Raw genomic sequence first — 20,402 nt, 5'->3', positions numbered from 1 at the left:
TACCCAAGCTGGTACAATTTGAATTAAAATATTCCTAACATACAATCTAGGATTCCTGAGTGTGTGCTTCAGGGTAGGAGGTGCATATTGTCCAACTGTGGCCACCATCCATCCACCCCCCGGCTTGCTCATCCTCCCAAACTAAAGCTCTGCATCTGTCCAACAGTGATGCCCTGCCCTCCCTGGACCCACCCCTGCGGGTATCTCATTCCAGAGGACATACCGCACTAGTCACTTTGGCCTACTTCACTAGCACAGCGTCTTCAAGTTCATCCGTGCCATTGCAGGTGTTGGGATGCCCTTCCTTTTCAAGGTTGAATAATATTCTATTGCATGTAAGACTCTCTCTTTCTCTCTCTCTCTCTCTCTCTCTCTCTCTCTCTCTCTCTCTCGTACATGGGATTGAACTCAGGGGCACTGAACCACTGAGCCACATCCCCAGCCCTATTTTGTATTTTATTTAGAGACAGGCTATCTCTGAGTTGTTTATCATCTCACCTTTGCTGAGGCTGGCTTTGAACTGGAGATCCTCCTGCCTCAGCCTCCCAAGCCGCTGGGATGACAGGCGTGTGCCTGGCTCTGATTCTTTTGAATATAAATCCAGAAGTGAACTTTCTGGATTGTAGGGTTTTGTTTTTGGTTTGGTGCGGGGGTTTTTGTTTTGTTTTGTTTCGTTTTGTTTGATTCAAGGTCTCACTGTGCTGCCGAGGCCCACTCTGCACCCCTGGGCCCGAGCAGTCCTCCCGTCTCTGTAAGGCCAGGCCACCATGCCCAGTCCTGTTTGCATTTTTTGAGGAAACTGCCTACTGATCCCCACCGCGGTCACGTTCCCACCAACACGGCGCTCATCCTCCCAAACTAAAGCTCCAGGTCACAGGTCTTCGCTACCATTGCCATTTCTGCTGTTTTGACAGTGGCCATCTCAGTGGTGTGAGGTGGTGTCACGGGGCTTTGGTACCAACCTCCTGGCACTTGGCACCAGGCCCTAGGAAGGCTCTCAAGATCCAGGAGCCCCACCCTCGGCCCTCCAGGCCCTTATTCTAAATACTTAGGACAGACACACTCAATGTGCGGGGGACGGTGATTGTCTCAGCCAGGGCCACAGGTCCACCTCTCCCCCCACCGCAGTAGGGAGGCTGTGGGGATGGGGGCCTCCCAGGAGGAGGGTGGGGGCCACTTCAGTGCCTTCTGGGACATCTGCCCTGCCAAGGAGCCTTCTAGATCAGGGCCCAGACCACTATGTCTGGGAAGGTCAGACAGTGCACACTGTGGTTCTGCAGGCCACGTGGGTCTCCGTGATGCACAAGGATCGAGGTCGCCATATTCCAACCCAACCTTATCTACAGGCAGTCAGTTTGAGTGTCCTGCCGGTTCCACATCATGCACTATCATTCTTGGGGTTCGTGTGCAGCCATTTAAAAATGTGAAAACCCGGCTTCGCTTGTGGATGTGGCCACACGCTGCCCTGGCTGTGTGAAGGCAGGGTCCCCAGCTCTCTGCAGGCCGATTGCCTCCCTGGGGACAGGCCCTGGGCATCCCAGTCCCACGACAGACCAGAGATCCAAGTGCGTGTTGTCCTCGGCTTCCGTTAGCATCGCTCACCAGTCCACACCCAGCTCTGTGACCCCGAGATGGCAGAGGGGACTCCATGGGCACCTGCTAATTTAGGGCTAAAGATACGGAACAAGCTAACACTGTTTGCTCTGGGGCAAACAGTGCCACTTTGGCCTGGTTAGTGTTATGATGTCATTTCTTCTGAAGGAGTTTAGGATGGAAATAGCATGTTTTCATTTCCCTGTCTGATAAAGGAACTCAGGCACAGAAAGGTTGAGCAACCAGCCATAGGGCACACAGCTAGGGCAGAGCTAGTCTAGAAAGTCATGTCGTGGTCTGCCTGAAGACCTTCCTTAGTGTCTGGCCTGTGTACCTACCCTCTGGGGAAGCCATAGGAGCAGGGATAGTGGTAAGGAGCCCCCAGGCCCAGGCTGGACCCTGTAAGAAGGTGCCTGGGGACTGCCTCATTCAGGAAGCCCTCCATGTGACTACTATCCCCTTCTCCCTCTCACCCTCAAGAGCCACATGCACACTTTGGTATATCACGGTGCCTGGTGAGGATGACAAGAAGGGGCCTCCTCCCCTGTGCACAGGAACAAATATTTGGATGCAGCTGAGCTACTAAATGGAGCTTCCTTAGCTGTGGGGCCTCAGGCAAGGCAAAGCCCTGCCCTGGGCCTCGGCTTCCCCATTTCTAGAATGAGATGGGGCTTCTCAGTTCTCAGACCTAAGCAACCCTGAGAAGGTCCTCCATGGGCCGCAGTGACTCCCACCACCCAGCCCCCAACCACTAGCCTCCAAGAGCCTGCCTCCCCCAAACCATGGAGGACAGCATAGTGCTTCCCTGAGTCACTGACCCAGAGGGGTCCCTGCCCCACCACGCCAGCCACCTCCCCTCCAACCACACTGTGCAGTGGGCCCTCGGGTGGGGGAGGGCCCATGGTGGACCAGCGCTCGGAAGCCAGCCTTCTGTCCTACCACCACAGCGAGGGTCCCTGTCCCCCATGAGACATTCAGAATGACCCCTGTAAGTGGAGGCCAGCAGTACCACCTGGGTCTCTGCCTGGGACCTGAGGTTGCCATGAGGCCGACTCTGGATCACTTGCCACCCCAGCCTCCAAGGGCCTCCCTGCCTCCCTGCCAGGACCACCCAGCCACAGCACAACCCTGCGAGGGGAGAGGATGCTGGGGCATCTCGCCCAATCCAGATGAGTACAACGGAGGCCAAAGACAGAGAGAAGGCTGACTGAGGTTGGGTAACCACTGAGTGGCTGGACCTGGATGAGACCGCCAACCAAACAGCACTTATGGAGCGCCTACTATATGCCAGGGACTGTCCCCAGTGCAGCGTCCAAGCAGACACAGCCCTGCCCTAGTGGGGCTTAGTCTTGCTCCTAACTGACCTTGAGAGGCTGCCTTCTCACCCCACAAGAGCAAAGAAGACCCTTGACCGTGAGGCCCCGTCGGCTCCTCCTGGGGAAGACGGGGAGCAGCGCTGGGTGGCGGGCTGGCCTGCGGAGCTGAGTCAATCCTGTGTACTTCCCAGTCCTTCCCCAGTGCGGTTGGAGATTAATTATTAATGCTGAAATAATTGGCACTCATTAGTGTGCCAGTCATCCACGGGAGGGGGCCGCGGGGCTCACAGTAACCGATTCCTAGCTCAGTGATTGATTCATTAAAGCTGAGCTTTTACAAGGCACCCTCGGGTGATGAACCACACTCTCCCGAGGGTGGAAGACAAGGGAAGAAGAGGTGCCTTCTCGGGGTGCCAGAGAGGAACCAGGAAGCCGGCCCAGATCTTCATTGGCCCCTGGGCCCAGGTGCCACCCTTCTGGGCTGGCCCTGTTTGTGCCTGCGGCTTGTATGAGAGGCTGTGCTTTCCGTGGAGCTGAACACAGGGGCAATTTATGGGCTTTTGAAAATACTGTTTACGTGAATCACCTGTGGGGCACAGGGTGCTCTTAAAAGCAAGCAAAACAACAAAGGAGTGGACCGGAGTACTGGCTTCTGGTCTCAGCCAGAGCCTAGCCTCTGCCTGTAGGGGTTCTGCCAACCCCCTCGGCCTCAGTTGCCCCAACAGGGAAATGGGTGTCACCCATCAATAAACTCCTCTTCAGTGAGTGAAGTGCATTTCTTCACTCACTGAAGAGGAGTTTATTGAGCACCTGTTATTTCCCAGTCTCAGGAGGGACTGGGGGGAGCAACATCCAGCTCCTGGGGAATCTGGTCCTGCAGCCTCTCAGGGGAGGCAGGTGTGCCTGTGGTCAGTGACCCTGCAGGTGAGGCTGGGAGTGGAGTTTCATAAGCCCTGGGAGAGCCCTGAAGCGTGAATGGCCATCTGCAAAGCAGGGGAGAAATGGTGTTCCTGGCTGTGCACGGTGGCGCATGCCTGTAATCCCAGCGGCTTGGGAGGCTGGGGCAGGAGGATTGCAAGTTCAAAGCCAGCCTCAGCAACTTATCGAGGCACTTAGCAATTCAGTGAGAGCCTGTCTCTGATCAAACATTTTTTAAAAGGGCTGGGGATGCGGCTCAGTGGTTAAGCACCCCTGGGTTCAATCTCTGGAACCAAAAAAAAAAAAAAAGTGTCCCAGGAGGGGAGGACATTTGGTACAAAACAAACTGTGGACGGGACCTTAAGCCCAAGCGTGGCACTCACTCAGGGAGGTCTCTAGGTGGGGAGGTGAGCAGCCTGGGGTCCCAGGGAGCCCTGGAGCCATCAGACCTCATGCCAGGGGCTGCAGTAGTGACAGGGTCACTTAGATGGTCCCTAGGAGTGGTGTGCTTTGGAAAAGCCTTTCATCCTTCTCCGAGGTCGCCTGCAGTGCAGGTCTGAGCAGGATCTCAGCTGCACCGGGCTCTTCCAAGCTCCCAAGGCCAGTTGCTCCTGAATGGTGTGGATGCCTACGAGGGACCTGAGGTCCAGGAGTGAAGGACCCGCTGGACCATCTTTCTAGACTCTCAGGTCATCAGCAAGCAAGTGGAGGGCTGGGGGGGGGGGGCTGATGGCACCAGAGGGCCCCCAAGCCCCCTCTTTAAGGACAAATCTTAGCAGACACCCCACCAAGCAGGAAAATCAGGGAGCTACTTTCAGGGCACTGTGAGGACTCACCTGCCCACCTCACCCTGCCACCCTGGCAGCCTCCCCGTCTAGGAGACAACTGTCCTAACTTACCTGCCTCCGAGACTTCCTGGGAGGAGAGAGGTGACACCCAGGAAGCACAGCGCAAAGCCAGGTAACCTCACAGAGTGGTCCTCTGGGGCAGGGGCATTCCCTCTAGGTAAGACTCGCCCTCCACCCCCCACCCCCGCCTTGGGGTGGCCTGGAAAGGAGGCTGGGGCTCCGGGAGGATGAGGGCTGTTTTCTCCAGCCCTGGGGGAAGGGAATGTCTTCCAGTGTCTCCTCTTTCACACACACAGGTGCCCAACACAGGCTGGGAGCAGTCCCCTCCCCCGCCTGACCCTGGCCACCTGGGGATCCTGGGCCCTGTCTGTGCTCCACCCTCGGCCCCACAGCCAGTGCAATGGTGGCCGATTCTAAGCACAGCAGCTCAGCCTCCCACACCCCTCACTCCACACAAAGGCTGCAAACAGCACCCGGAGACCCACCCTCACCCCAGTTCCTGGGTCTGGGTGGGGCAGGCTCCAGAGCAGAGGCCAGGGAAGACCAGGTGCAGAGAGTGCACCAGCCAGTGAGCCACCCACAACCTGTCAGGGACAGCCACAAAAACAGCAGTGCGAGCTGACCCAGGGCCCTTCCCGCCAGCACCCCCATCTGCTTCTGCAGCCACAGACCGCGGCTCCCACCCTGCAAGCCCTCCGCAGAGCAGAGACAGGGTGCTAGAAGCTCCCCCATGAGGGGTGTCAGGTTCCTTCTGCACCTTCCTCTGCCACCACCGCCCCGTCCCCCGCCCCTCCTCCACTCCTAGGTGACTCCACCCAGGAGTGCAAAGCTCTTCCCTGAAATGGCACCTGACACTGGGCTCAGCACATGTGTCCTCGGCATCTCCATGGGTCTTCACCCCAGCAGATTCCCCGAGGATCTGCTATGACCCCAGGCCAGTCCCTGGTCCTAGTCATAAGAGGGGTCATTCTCTCTAGATGGGACCTGCAGGTGGGCTGTAGCTGGGGTAGCCAGACCCCTGGGTGCCCTTTATGGAGAAGGGACAAGGGGTGGGCGCAGCTTCAGACTTTGGATGGACCTCCCAGGGACATCCCCAGCAGTTCCCAGGCCCCCTCTGACCTTACAGCAGTGCCCCTGTGACTTCCTATCTCCCCAGCCCCCTGCGCTCAAGATCCTGAGGGCCTCTTGCAACAGTGAAGGGAAAAAAGGCAGCATCTGGGCCACAGGCCGGCTCTTCCCTGTGAACAGCCATTAAGACTCAAACAGCCGGGCACAGTGGCGCACACCTGTAATCCCAGCAGCTCTGGAGGCTGAGGCAGGAGGATCACAAGTTCAAAGCCAGCCTCAGCCATAGCCAGGCCCTAAGCAACTCAGTGAGACCCTGTCTCTAAATAAAGTACAAAAAAGGGCTGGGGATGTGGTTCAGGGGTTGAGTGCCCCTGAGTTCAATCCCTAGTACCAAAAAAAAAAAAAAAAAAAAGACTCAGACAAGATGCTCAGCTTCTCTGAGCCTCAACTTCCTCATCAGTAAAATGGGCACGCCTCGGGAGGTGGTAAATCTGAACCCCAACAGAGTGCATCAGATATGCAGTAAGTTCTCGATAAATGTTTGCTGATATCATCGGGAGGCCTCTGTGAATATTTATCGAATGAGTAACTGAGGATGAAGGTGTGCTGCAAGGCAGCCCCCCCCCAGGAAGGGCGTGGCTCTGGCTGGGCGCCCAGCACCCTTCCTGACACTGAGCAGAAGCTGGAAAACATAACGAAGAAACCGCCCCTGAGCCTGGCCCTGCTCTTAGCACGTTTACCACAGCCCTCTGAGGTAGGCCCTGTCATTGTCCCTTCTGCAGATGGGGGACTTTAAGAGGGGACACCAGGCTGGAGTGGAAAAGGAAGCTGATAGACACCTTGTCATGAGGAAGATTGTCCAGGCAGGCCCCTCTTCCTCCGTCACAGCGCCCAGAGGCCAGGTCACTAACGTCCTGAACCCGCCCAGCTACCCTCGATCCATGACCCGCCTGTCCCCTCACCCCCTCCCTCATTTCCAAACCTGGCAGCCATCCCACCCACCTGGCCACGGAGAGAGTGGAGATGGTGCATGGACGGCTGCCCCACAACCAGAGAAAGGTCAGCTCCATAAAGCAGTTCACAGCGATGCCCCGGGGTGGAGCCAGGGTCAGAGGAGAGGGCAGGACCCCTCCAAATGAACACCAAGGAAACCCCGAGCCCTGGCCTCACCCTCTCTCCCAGGGAGGCCCCAGAGTGGCTGCCCTCCCTGGATCTCCTCCTGGGCAGCCCAGGGGCTGTTTGTGACTCTGGAAACAGGTACCTGGGGAAAATCCACATTGCTCCACAGAGATGTGCAACCTCCAGTGAATGGCTTCTGTGCCAGCCTCAGTCTTCTCACCTATACAATAGGATTAGTGACACCTGCTCCCCTCTGCTCCAACTGAGATGATGGGTGAGTGTCACATACCAACAGGCACCCATGAAATGTCCCTTCAGTGAGTGAATGATGAGATGGTCCCTTTCCACTTTTAAAGTGCTCTGGCTTTGAGGCTGCAGGGACACCACGGTGATGTCCCAGCCCTGAATGACTGAAACTACTCTGAGGACATCTCTACCGGACACAAAGGTTGCCTGTGCCCCTGCAGCCCAGCACCTGCAGGCACCAGGGAGACCAAGGATTCCGATTCCAAAGGGGATTCCCAGCAAATTGGCTACCTCTAAAGATAGAGGTACCCCGATCCCAGCACACAAACTGACCAGAAGAGGAAGAAAATGAAAAGGAGATCAAAGACACCCATGCCACCATACCCCACGATCAGCCAGTCCCCAGCCCCACACAGTCGCACACTCACCCACGCAACTGCTAACCTCAGAGACAGCCAGCACGCTCCAGAGTCACACACCACTAGCCTCGCACCCCACACCTCCCTCCAGCTCCCCACAGGTCCCTGTCCACACCCTGGCCCTGAGCCACCCCCTGCTCTGCACGCAGCACACACTCATACACTAATGACCCCACCCCACTCACACCCCAGCCTCCCCTGGCAGACCCCACAACACGCCCAGCCCCAGCAGGGAACTGTCTTCTGCTCCTGCGCCCCACTGAAAGCCCCACAACTGGGCGGGGAAGCTCCCAGGGCCTCTGCCCACGGAACAGGGCTCTGATTCTGCTAGATGACCTACGAAGGTCTGCCCTCTCTGGCCTGCGGAAGTGCCTGTGGCGTGGGGCAAACTGTGACCTCACCGACACGCACCCTGCCCACTCTCCTGCTCAGGAGGGCTAGGCACTGCGTGAGTCTCAAGGCAAGATGACCTGCAAGTCCCCTTGGGGGATCCCAGCAGTGGCTCCCACGGGGCCTGGCAGAGGGCCCGGCAGGCAGATCCAGGGCCAGGTCACCATGCCAGAGCTGCCCAAATCTCTGGATTCCAGGCCCCCTCCTGGGGTGGCGGTGCAGACCCTGGCAGTGGGATCCTGTCACATCACAGGTGGCAGGCATTAAGCTCTGACAAACAATAGCCACTCCTAAATGCTGTCCCCCAACCTGGGGACCAGCCGCAGGGAGCCCCCTATGTGTCCCACTCGGAACCAGGCCAAGAGGCCAGGAGAGGAAATGCAAACCAAGGACATCTTGGGTCCTCTGAGGTTGGTCCCTTCATCTGCCTAATGGGACATGAAGTGAGGGGAGGTAGACGTGGGTATTGTCCACCCCCACTTGCTCCCCCAGACCCAGGGCCCCCTCAACTCAGACCTTGGGCTCCATCAAGTCTCTAAGCGTCAGGGTATGCGTGAGGGTCAGTCTGGGATAAAACTGGCATGATGGATGGTCAGGCATTGCCCAGCGGGGAGGGAAGGGACACTTGAGGAGGGGAGAGCAAGCAGCCTCTGGTTCTGCCCATGTCACTGGTTCCCAGTGGGGCTGCAGGAGAATAAGGGCTAATGGCCTAGAAGCCACAAGGACGGGAGGGTGGGAAAGATGACTTGAAGCCCAGCAAAGGGACTCAGCCAGAGACCCAGGCCTGGGGCAGTGGGCTGCCTGTGCACTGGGTCTGGCAGTGCAGGGTGCCGGGGCCAACTCCCAGGAGACACGGCACCCTGCTGCAGGCCCACTGCGGAGAGGAAGGGAAAGATTGGGAACCAGGAAGACAGGAGAGGGAGAAAAGGAGGACAAGGGAAGGTGGCCCCAGGAGGCACCACAAGCTGTAGAGCCCCACTGGAGGGACACCTAACGCAGGACAGGCCCCCAGGGCCCCCCACCTGCTCCTCTCAGCCACAGTGCCTCAGATGGGCCACACCCCACAGGTACACACGCCCATGTGGAGCAGCGGTCACACAGGGACCAGGCCTGCCAGCCCACTACCCTTGTGACTCTGGAGTCCCAACGCTTCCTGGGACGACCGCTGGGCCCACAGAACCATCCTGGGCTCCCACAGGGGTTCAACAGCCCACCAGCCAGGGTCCCTGTCCCTACATTCATGAAATCCTAGGGCAGCGCAAGGCAGGGCTGGACTGAGGGCCTGGGGCTGCCCCACAGAGCAGGGGCATAACTAGAGGGTGAATTACTCCCCAAAGTGACCAAGCCACTCCCATCATGATGACTTTTTTGTTTTTTGCCCATGAACTATTAGAACATCTCTCGACCTTGCAGATTCACCTCCTGGGACAAGAGCCCAACAAAGCAGCAGCTCTCTTTGTAGGGCAGAGACTAGGAGACGGGGGCCTTAAGAATGTCCCCAGCTACCTACTGGCCGCATGAATTTAGCTGTCTGGCCTCCCTCAGTTTCCCCGTTGTTATCTTAAAATGGGGAAACAATTCGCACACATTCAAGTGTCCTGAGATTTTCTGGGGAAGACCCCGGATGACACAGACCCCAGGACAGAGCCCCTCTGGGCCTTCTCAGAGGAAGGGAAGGCCACAGGACTACCACCCCCCACCCCCACTCCAGGGGAGCAGGTAGGCAGCACCTGGCTCAAACTCCCAGGGCCCCTGTCCCAATGGGGTCACCCTCAGGCAGGGCCTGGGCGGTCTGAGGCTCAGATCCCAACCTTTGGTAAGTGAATATGCATGATGTGGGGGCCACGGGAACAGGAGTCAACGGGTCTCTAAGTCACCTCGTGGTGGTCACTACTACAGTTAGTAGCTGTCACCACTAACTCCGCCCCTTTCTACCAGTTCAAACCCCTGTAGGGCAGGACACTGCGCTCTTCCTGACCTTGTCTCAATTTCCCCTCCTATCCCAAGGCGGGAAGGCCCTTCTGGGGGACAATGGCCTGGATTAGTACCTGGAGGTGAGCAGAGAGGTCAGGGGGCTTCGCCTTCCCCACTCTACCCTTCCTTCCAGGGATGGGTCCCCCCACTTTCAAATGGTAATCGATTCGGCCGTGGTGAAACATAATTAGTCTTGGGACTAGAAGGGTAAACAAATGCGTAATTCATGAATTTGCTAATTGTCCTTCATTTTGATCTTCTGCCATCTCTGCTAGCTTGAGTGACATACATCTCATGGCAAGGACTCAGAGAGTGCTGGGAGCGAGCCGCGGAGGCTGTTGGCATGGGAGCTGGACACCTGGTCTGACCCTCCTCCAGCTGCCCACCGCCTCAGACATCACACAAGGCAGGAAGCCCGTGGCACTCAATTGTTTATTTTCTGAAACTGTACACAAACGTAACATACTTTAACAGCCAGTCTATGGGGGAGATTGTTTGGTTTTAAATTATTATGAAACAGAACCTAAGGGGAGCTTTTATTAAATAAACATAAAGATGAGGATTTAAGGGTACACACCTGCATTCTACCAGTCATTTTCTTTTACTCTAGCTTCTGGGTGTGTGAGGATAGAAAAGACACATCGAACTGAATAAACAAAATCCGTTTATACCCTGAAACGTTGGCAGGCCACTCAAGCGATTGTTCAGAACGTCCATCTCTCAGAAGATGGCCTCACCGTCTAATAAAAATTAAAACTGATCTGTTGGCCTCTTTGGTTCCAAAATTATGTATAATACATTTAACTGTATTCATTTTTTTTTTGCTGCTATAAAAATAACTTCTTTTTTTCAAATGGCAGTTTCTGACTAACCCATGCAACTAAATCAGTGCAAACATTAAAAGCAATCATTCGCTTAAAAAAGAAGCAAAGGATTTCATTTCAAGTATAAAAAATATAAAAAGAGTCATACGAGTCCAGTTTCGTCTAGTGTGGGTCAACCCTTTAAATTGCATAGTTCACGTGGCACTTGGACATCTAGAGGGAGAGCGACTTCAGTGCTCTCTCCCCCCGGGGGCCACTTCTGGACATGCGCAGATCGGCAAGTGCTATATCATGTGCGTCAGGCAGGTCAGCAAGTGCTATGCGGGGCAGGTAGGCAGGCGGGTGAGTGGGCAGGTGCCATGTCCATGGCTGGCCCCGGTGGCCAGGGCCCACCCACGCAGGCAACTTCTGCAAAGCAGTGAAAGCCTTCCCCATCTCTCCAAGGCCAGCAGAGTGGCTCCCTTCCCCCACCCTGTGCTGAGGGACACCCACCAGCATTTCCAGAATGCCTCTTCCACCTCTCATTGCCTCCTCTGGGCTCATCCCTTGCCTAGTGGTCATTCCCAGCCTCCCCCAACCAGTCCTAGAGGAATGTCCCCAGGGAAGGGCACCGATTGCAACTTTTCTTCTTCTCATTTTGAACAATTCCGTTTTTCGCGTCAAAGGTCATACCTGATAGAAAAGTCTTTACAGTTCTACAACTGGCACAAAGGACCTGTCAACTGTTGGAGATCAGTTAAAGCATCGAATTAAGACCCTATCCTCTCCCACCCTCCCCACCCCACAAACACACACACACACACACACACACACACACACACACGTCGTGTCAGGGACCCGAGTGACAAACAGTCGAATGGTCATTGCCCCTGCTCCTCAGTCTCTGACAGGCGGTGGACTTCCTGGGCCTCCTGCCCTCTACCAGGGCATGGAGGGACAGTTTCCCCAGGTCTCGAGGCATGGAGGATGCCAGGTGGGGAGAAAGGGGCTGCTGCAGCAGATCAGGCCTGGTACAGCCCAGGGGACACACAGCCTGCTGCACGGCTCCCCACCCTGCTTTTCTTCTCCATGGCACTCTCTCTCTTCCTCTCTCTCTCTCTCTCTCTCTCTCTCTGTCTCTGTCTTTGTGCTTTTATGTGTGCTCAGAAGGCGCGATTCAGAGTGGCCCGGCCAGCTGGTGGGAATGGTGGCTGCTCACCCCATTCTCTTCGATTGACAGGCATTGGTAGCTAAGCTGCCATTTGTCACCGCATCCATTTGCTGGTATCCTGGAGGCTGCTGTGTGGGTGGCAGGATGCGTCTGGCTGTGCGTGTCTACGTGTGCATTTGAAAGTCTCTCCTGTCAGCTGGGGGCTCTCCCTCTGGCTTTGACCGGGTTGCTGTATGGAGTAGTAGGCAATTCCCTCGGGCTTCACCCTGGCCCTCTCCCTGCAGCCCACGGAATGACCGCGCTCAGCCCACCGGGCACCTCCTGTTCCCGCAGGGGCTGGAAGAAGCCCACCGGGGACTGTCGTCCACACCCCACTGCCGCTGCGCCCCTGCCCTCCGCCATCAGGCGCAGCCACACTCCTCCACGATCATGTTGGGCACGTCCCGCTTGACGATGTTGTACTCGTCATCGAAGTAGAGCATCGACATGGAGCTCAGCTTGGTGGGGATGCAGCAGGAGTTCACAGGGCCGGGGTTCAGGCCCCGCATGCGGTACTGGTTCACCACAGCCGTGTGGAAGGAGGAGGCGGAGCCGGGGACCCCGGCCAGGTAGGCCGGGCAGCTGCCCTCACAGTAGTTCCCGTAGTAGCCAGTGGGCGCGATGATCCAGTCATTCCAGCCGATGAGCCGGAAGTCGATGAAGAACTGTTGCCTGCAACAGAGGTTGGTCCGGCCATCGCACTCCAGGCCCCGCTTCCGGATGCGATGCCTGTTGTCACCCAGCCGAGCCTGCACCACTACGAAGGGCCGGTGTGACTCCTCACCAGGGTCCACGAACACTGGCACTACGGCCAGCTCCTGGCAGCTGTCACACTGCACATCCAGGTTGAGTCGTCGCTCACCGCGCTCGAACAGGGCTTGGATGGCCTCTGTGAGCGGGAAGGTGTGCCAGCCACTGCGCTTGAGGTCCACCTTCTTCTCCACCACATTCCACCTGTCGCCGTGGCCCTGCTCCTGGAAGTACACCTTGACCCGCACCTTCCGCCGACTGCCCTTCTCCAGCACGTAAGGCAGAAGTTTCAGGTAAAGCCACAGGCTGGCCTGCACCACGAACAGGTTCTGGTTGCCTTCGTTGGAAACGAAGAAGTACAAGCGGACCCGGGAAGAGGCGAGGCCATCTGCAGAGAAAGGGGAGAGCAGGCCAAGTGAGCTCAAGGAGAACAAGAGGCATCAGGGGAAATGGACTCTGCTGCCTCATGCTGGAATGCACACTTGCCACACAGCTGGAAAACGTTACCGACCAGAAATACCGATCCCAGAGCCCAGGCCTCTGCCTGTAACCTGGGAGAGGCAGAAAGAATCATTTCCCATTGAGAAACCTGGGCCAGGTTGGAGCTGGAGGGTCCCAGCTTCTAAGATCCGGCCTCACCTCTCCCAGGCCAGGACTCCCTGGAGACGGCCTGTCAGGCCTCAAAGCTCAACAGAGGAACTTGTCAGGAGGCCAAGATCTTAACAAGTTTTTATGGGTATCTGTGAAATCTGAAAAACAAAACCAGGATCGCAGGGAGGATTTTGGGGTGTATTATTCTAAGTAGGTTTTTTTCTTCTTTCTGGTTAACTTAGGGCATTGCAAAATCAAAGCTGAGCCACCTACCGCCTCTTTCCAGTGTTTACCTAAGTATGATCTGATCCAACCCCCAGTGAAACCTCCACAGCAAACAAGCCAGCTCTGCTCAGGTTTCCGACACAGGAACATGTGGCTTTGCAAGCTGCAAAGTGCAGCCCTTGTTTCCAAGTCGTTCCAAGGGACAGGACATTCAGCCTTGAAACTTGGAAGTCCAATCCTCTAACAAGACCCTGGTTCCCTGTCCATGAACATTCAAAACCTCCAGGGAAAGCAGAGGCTGGTTGGTGAGTCTCTCAATAATTCAGCTCAACAAGAAGAGTGGCCCATGCCAGCCAGGAGATGACTCTCCTCTCATCCTACATTTGGGTGACCCTTCCCTTTGACAATCTCTACTTTTTCTCTTTCTTTAATTTTTTCTTTCTTTCTTTTTTCCAGGAACCAGGCAACTCCATGGACACAGTTAGTTTTATCAAACCTCCCACCATGCCCCCCCCAGACCCCCTTCTCCGGCCTTGCCCGGCTCCTCTAATAACACTGACATCTGACTTTGAAATGGGGGAGGCTGCAGCCTTAAAAGCTGCCTGTGACCTGAATCTGTTATTTATAAGTCAAAGAGCTGGCTCCGTGAAACGGACCAGAAATATAACAGCCCCCGCTGTCATTTTGTGCCACCGGGACCAAAAGGCCTCCTCGACCTTCCAGAGTCACATTTCTACCCTGGGCCCCAAAGCACCTTTTAATCCAAACCCTCTAATTGCATGTCGAGCTTCCCCTGACTCGGGCGGACAGCTAAAACGGCAATGCATTTCTTTCTAAGCTCAAACCAGCCCTGATTGTCTCTGCTTTTCTCCACACCCGGCCATGCAAAACTTTTCATCCCTTTTCATCCCCAGGCGGCATCAGCACGGTCTGACTGCTGCCTGGGGGAGCGTGGGGGGGGGCATCTGCAGCCGTGGGCACCACCGACCCCCCTCTTCCCAGGCTCCCTGCTTGTCCCCTGTCCCTGCCTACACCGGTGCTTCCCCCCTGAGACCTTCTCTGCAGTCCTCTCTACACAAATGGGGCCGAGCTCCAGGCACAAAAGCCAGCCTGGCTCATTCAAGTCCTGAAAAGGACAGCGGAGCCGAAAGCACTTGCAGCATTTCAGCGCAGGCACGTTTTCCTCCTTCTTTTAAACTTCCCAAAGATTTTTCTCTCCCTGATTTTTAAAATTTAGACAGAGGTAGAGCTCTACAATCAGGTGCTGGGGGGTGGGGGGGGGGAATTCCAGAAAGGAGTCCTACCCTTTGTTAACTAGAAACTCTGCAGCTCGGACCAGAGGGCTGTCGCTGCTGCCAGGCAAGCCAAAGGCACGGGGCTGTCCCCCGAGCCGCATCTTTCTGTGTAAATGATGGACCTGTTGAGAAGCCTGCCTTCCGCCCCATCCTGGTGCCCACACAATCGGAAGAGAGGTTGCCTAGCTCTCCCCAGCGAGGCTTCAGCAATCCTGGCAAGCCCACGCCGCCCAGCGATGGAAGCGGCCCCGGGGGCCTCTCACGCAGGCACACACACATACATGCGCACACACGCACACACACACACACACACACACACACACACACACTCTCCTCCGGCCCACGTATATCAACAAGCACACACATCTCCATCCACACTGCTAAGCCTACACTCCGATCGTGGGAAACAAAAACATTAAGCAATCTCCAAGCAAGTGCCCACAGAGCCAGGGCCGCGCGCATCTGCCGGGAGGGGGACGCGCGCCCAAAGGCGCTGGGGCCCGATTCCCAAGAGCAGGGGTGAAGGGCCCGGCTCTCAGCTGCGTGAGTGGGGGGACCAAGAAGGGGTCTACAACCTGGGGGAAGAGAAGAGCTGAGCGCGGGGGGCCGCGGGCAAGCTGCTGGGCCGTGACTCCAGGTTGCCCCTGGGGCGCGCCGGCTGTGGTGGCCGCAGGAGCTGGCAGAGAGGGAGGGAGGGAGCGCGGGCCGCTACTGGCCGCCCGAAGGCCATACCCACCTGTCTCAGCAAAGCTGATGATTTCGGAGACGCGCTCCTGGCCGTCGGCGCCGGGGCTGGCGTGGCCGTCGAGGTGTGGGATCTCCACGCGGCCATCCTCGCGTACCTTGCCCGCGTGCAGCTTGCGCAGGGCCGTGACCATGGCGGCCTTGGGCACAGCGTGCGTGATGTTGGGCCGGCCCCGCAACTGCAGGCGGTTCAAGATGTGCCGCTTCACCGCCTCCAGGAAGTCGCCGTCCACCCGGCCCAGCTCCTCAGGCCGCCGGAAGCCGCCGCACGACGTACAGGTGTCCTGCGAGGAGCCCGGAGCTCCGGGCGGCGGGGGCGGCGGCGGCGCAGCGGGCGACGGCGGGGGCGTGGGGGAGCCCCAGGCCTCGGGCCCCAGCCAGCCCGCCACCAGGAGCAGAAGGCAGGCGGCCCCCAACACCCGACCGGGCAGCCCGTCCATGGTGCGCCGCTGGCGACAAGGGCGCCCGCCGCGAGGCGAGGCGAGCCGAGCGCAGGGCCGGGCTCCGGGCTCCGGGCTCCGGGCTCCGGGCGCACCGCCCCGCCCCGCCCCCGCCCGAGCCCGCGCCCGCCCGGGCCTCCGCCCGCCCGCCTGCCGGGAGGGCCGCCGCCGGCTCGCAGGGGGAGGGGGCCGGCCGGGCCGCGGGGGTTCCCGCGCGGCGGCGAAGGGGCGCGGAGGGCCGCGGGGGCTGGAGGGGCGCGCCGGGCGCGGGCGGGTCACTGCCGCACGGGCGTCTCGAGGAGCCTCAGCATCTGCAGCCTTCTGCCCATCCTCTTCGAGTCGGGGCCCCGCAGCCCCCGCTCCGGTGAAGCGAAAGCAGCAGCGGCGGCGACTCAGCCGCGGGGATGGGAAGGTGGCGAAGGAGCCGGTCGACGCAACTTGGTCGAGACCGAGAAGAAGGTGCCGGAGCCCCCAGAGCGAAGCCGGGCGCGGCTTGGCGCGGCGCTGCGGCGGGCGCTGCGGCGGGGCCCCGCGCTCGCACCTGAGCGCCTCGCCCTCGCTGCCTGGCGCCGAGAAAGAGCCGCCGCCGCCGGCGACGGGCAGGTCGTCCCCGCCGCGGGCCGGCGGGAGGCGGCGCGGAGCGAGCGCGGTGTTGGGGAGCCCCGGCCGCGCGGGCCAGCTCACAGGCGCTGCTGAGCTCTCGGCCGCGGGCCCTGCAGTCCTCTCGGCGCGTCACACGGCAAAGTTGTCTCCAGGCTCCCGGGGCGCCGCATCCACGGGCGGGCAGCGGGCGGGCCGGACGCTGCGAGCCTCTCCGGGGCCTCTGCTCTGCCCGCCTCCTCGCCGCCTCCCTCTCCCTCCGCCTGCCTGCGCGGGCCGGCCGGGCGCGGGGCGCCGGCCGAGGAAGGCGAGGCGGAGGCCGGGCTCTTCTCGCCCCGGTCTCTTCTGCCTGCCGCGGCGGTGGCGAGGTCTGCTCGGGCACCTAAAAGTCTCCCGGCGTCCCCGGGAAGCGATGCCCTAGCTCGCGCTCCCACTGGCACACGCTGCAGGGCCGGGAGAGAGCGGGCGGGTGGCAGCGGCGTCCCCGCGCCCAACCGCGGCACGGAGTGGAGAGCACACCGAGGAGGAGTTCTTGGCTTTGCCCTCTCTTCTTTTACAGTCCCCGTTTTTTCTCCAGAGGGGTAAAAATGCTGCACACTCTCCGTATGTGCGCGAGCTTTGAGATAGACGTTGGCAGAAGGGGGGGGAGCGTCGTCCTGGCCGTGCGGGAGGAGACGGTCCGCGCCTCCCCGCTCGGGCTTCCCGGGGGCGGAGGGGGAGGCGGAATCTGTTCAGGTCGGTGCTGCCCGCTCCCCCGCCCACCTCTGCTTCCCTCCGCTTTTTCCCTTTCTGCCTTAAGGAGGGGCGACTCTGCCCTCTATTCCCCCGCACCCCCCCGCAAGGCCGGGCCACTTCTGCTGCTTCGAAACTTTCCCCCCACGTGGGTGCCCCGGACCCTCGCCCAGCTGGGCGTTCGAGGCACCGATGGGCTCCGGGCGCTCGCCACTCTCCCTCCCACCGCCCCTTACCCGCGGACTCCCAGGACCTGCCCCTGTCCCAGTTGCTGTCCTCCCGGACCCAGGCGGACGGCTCTCGCCGCGCGCCCGCCCCCGGCGGTCCGGGGGTGCTCCTTCTCTTGCCGATCGGGTGAGGCGGGGCAACAACGCGCCTGGGCTCTGCGGGTGGATTCCGCTCCCGGGCTGCAGTGCCCTCATTGTGCGAGCACCCAGCCTCAAGGCCCACAGAGGCCTCTGAGCCCCGGGGCTTCCCGGACTGGTGGGGTCTGCAGCAACCCCACCCCACCCCCACCCCGCCTTGGCAAACCATGGCTCTCAGTCAAAGCCGGGTTTCAGTCGGGGCTCAGCCACTGCCAGCTTTGTAGCAGTGCTCTTGGATAGAGTCCTCATCTTCTCCAGTCTCTGTGTCCTCGTCTGTAAAGGGGGTACAGAGACACCTTATTATCACTGGCTGATTGGGAGGCCTAAACGAGGTGACGGGGCCAAGCTCCTCGCAGAACTGACGGTTCCAGGGAGCTGTTCTCTGGCTGCCAAAGAAACACTGTCAGTGGAAATCTGACTCCAGATCCTGTCCAGAACCCCGAGTGCCATCCATTCCTTTTGTCCCTTCTCAAGCCCCCTCCTGTGTCTGGGGCTACACATCAATACCCACAGGGCACAGAGTTGGGGGTCAGGGACCCCTATCCACCCTTGGCCTCACCTGGCAGCAGGCAGGACTGTGAGGAAGAAGTAGGATGGGAGGTCATCTGGCTTTCTTCTGAAATGGAGATATGACCTGGGCAGAGCGTGGCACCCAGCTGGGGTCCCCGCAGCCCCCCATCATGAATCTTTGGGCCAGCCGTGCACTGTGGAGCTTGGCCAGAACCGCAGGCCAGCGAGGCCCCTAAAGTCTGGAAGTGGAGCGCCCCCTCCCTCCCAATCAGAGGAACCTACCGAAAAAGTCCCAGAGCCAAAACTAGGGCGGGTCTGAGTTTACCAACTTGAAGTCAGAAGCAGGTGCCCAGCTAGAGCACTGAGAAGGCAGCCCTCCTGCCTGCGTAGAACCTTCTCAAGAATCCAGTTCTCTGCTTCTTCCATCCAGACTCCGTGGCTTGCCCTGTCTAGAGCCTGTGATCCATGGATAGGAAGGAGGCACTCTACCTCCCAGGCAACCTGGGCCAGCACATCCTGCAAGGTCATCCTGCTGAACCAGGCAGCACCCCTCTTGGTGGATTTGCTTGCATCTTCTCATGGGCAAGGGCACTGTGACCTCAGGCTTTCTCCATCACCTGAGCCTCTGACTACTTGGCAAACTCATTCTCAGTCTTTAGGACCCAGCCCAATCTCTCTTCCTTGACAAAGCTCTCCCTGACCCTCTTGTGCCCTAGATGGTACTTGTGTGATGAGGCCCCTGTGTCCGTGTCTGGCTGTTATCTCCTTACCTGTCTATCTCCAGCCCAGGAACCAGGACTCATAGGCCCTGTCTAGGGTTAGACCTGACATGATCAGGGAGCTTATTGAAAGAACGATTGATTGAATGAATGAGGGAGGTCATTAAGCCAGTGAAGGATTTAACACCACCAATCCCCCCCCCCAGCACAAGCCCTGGAAGAAGCATTCTTGACCTGCCCAGCTTCAACCCTTCCTACTGCCAGCTTCACCTGGTCCGGACAGGGAAGAAGGGTGGGCACCTTCAGAAAGGTGCAGCATACTGCCTGTTAACCTGGCACCTGGGAAAGGCAAAAGCCATTGTGTCCTTACCGGTGGGAGGAGGGAAGAGGAGGGGGGTCCACACTTTGCTCCCCTGGTGGAGGAGCGTCAGCCCTGCTGCCAGTCATCTGCTGGGAGGGAACTGGGTCAAGCGGTAGTCAGAAACCATCTGCTCGAGAAGCTGGGATTATCCCGCCCTCTGCTGATCCCCCAGCCCACAGGAGCCAAGGGTGTAAATTGAGTCCTTCCAGATCACCTTGTCCTTTTTTTTTGGAGGGAGGGACTCTTCATTCCCTCCTGAGGGGCAAGGACCTGTTCACGTTGGTTCAAAGTCTCATTTAGCATGGGGCTCAATTCTTGTGTTGGTGACCTCAGCCTTCAATCTTGGCCAGGGATGTGACTGCGCCTGTCAGTTTTGAATACAATAATGCACAACGATGCCGTAGCCAACTCCCTGCACGCAGGCTGCAGGACCAGGCCGCCCCCACGCAGGATGCTGGCTCCCTGCCGCCATCAGGGACCTCGGGCCCAATGGAGAAGGCAGGGAGGAAATATGGTGACACCGTAGAGTCAGGCATACAGAAAATGGAAGAGGCATCTTCCAGCGAGCTCAGAGCACTTTGTTCTCACACCAGTTTCTGTTTGTTTGCATAACCCATCGCTAAGTGTCAATTTGTGGCTGGTGAAAATTTCCAAAGTAACAAGGCACACCATAAAAGCAAGACTGAAGTCTCATTTGCAAAAAGGATTAAGAACCCAGGTGCAGTACTTGGCCACACAGCTCCTGCAGGGTATGGGGGAAGAGAAGGCCTTAGCTGGAGAGAGGTTTTGGCAGAGTTGGACTCAAGGACCTGGCATTCACTTTTCCTACCACTGCTGCTGCCAAACGTCACCATCCTACATCATGCCTCTCTAGAACAACTCGGTGTCAGCATGGCAGGAGCTGTAAGCCTGGCTCATGGTGGCTTCCTGCCCAGGGGACAGGAGATGGACAAGGTGAGCCTGGAGCAAAGAAGGATCCCATAGAGGCGGGCCCTAAGGGGCACGGGGCCAAGCTTGCCCTTTTAAAAGCTCAGACACCAACGTGGAGCCCCACAGAACACCTCAAGCTACCCCATGCTTTTCAGGTCACAGAACCAAGTCCTTGATGAGCAAGTGGGAGGGTTATTTTGATGAAACAGCTCCATGTGTCTCACCAGGGCAGCTGG

General features: G+C 58.4%; 1 protein-coding gene across 1 annotated transcript; it reads right to left on the bottom strand.

Moving 5' to 3' along the window:
• Window positions 1-10,305: 10,305 nt before the first annotated feature.
• On the bottom strand, window positions 10,306-17,331 carry Inhbb (inhibin subunit beta B). Its single transcript, XM_005315908.4, has 2 exons — window positions 15,502-17,331; window positions 10,306-13,042 (listed from the first exon to the last, which is right to left on the bottom strand). The coding sequence occupies exons 1-2, from the start codon at window positions 15,947-15,949 to the stop codon at window positions 12,267-12,269; spliced, it is 1,224 nt and encodes a 407-aa protein (XP_005315965.2). The 5' UTR covers window positions 15,950-17,331; the 3' UTR covers window positions 10,306-12,266.
• Between the last annotated feature and the right edge of the window lie 3,071 nt (window positions 17,332-20,402).

The sequence above is a fragment of the Ictidomys tridecemlineatus genome, chromosome 7 (assembly GCF_052094955.1).
Source record: "Ictidomys tridecemlineatus isolate mIctTri1 chromosome 7, mIctTri1.hap1, whole genome shotgun sequence".
Lineage (NCBI taxonomy): Eukaryota > Metazoa > Chordata > Mammalia > Rodentia > Sciuridae > Ictidomys > Ictidomys tridecemlineatus.
Note: the sequence above shows the minus strand (reverse complement) of the source record. Positions and strands in the feature narration are given on the sequence as shown.

Excerpts from the sequence above, each read along its gene's own strand:
- Inhbb (XM_005315908.4), bottom strand. The coding sequence starts at position 15,949 with ATGGACGGGCTGCCCGGTCGGGTGTTGGGGGCCGCCTGCCTTCTGCTC. Across the intron at positions 13,043-15,501 it reads CATCAGCTTTGCTGAGACAG|ATGGCCTCGCCTCTTCCCGG; the intron begins GTGGGTATGGCC and ends CTTTCTCTGCAG.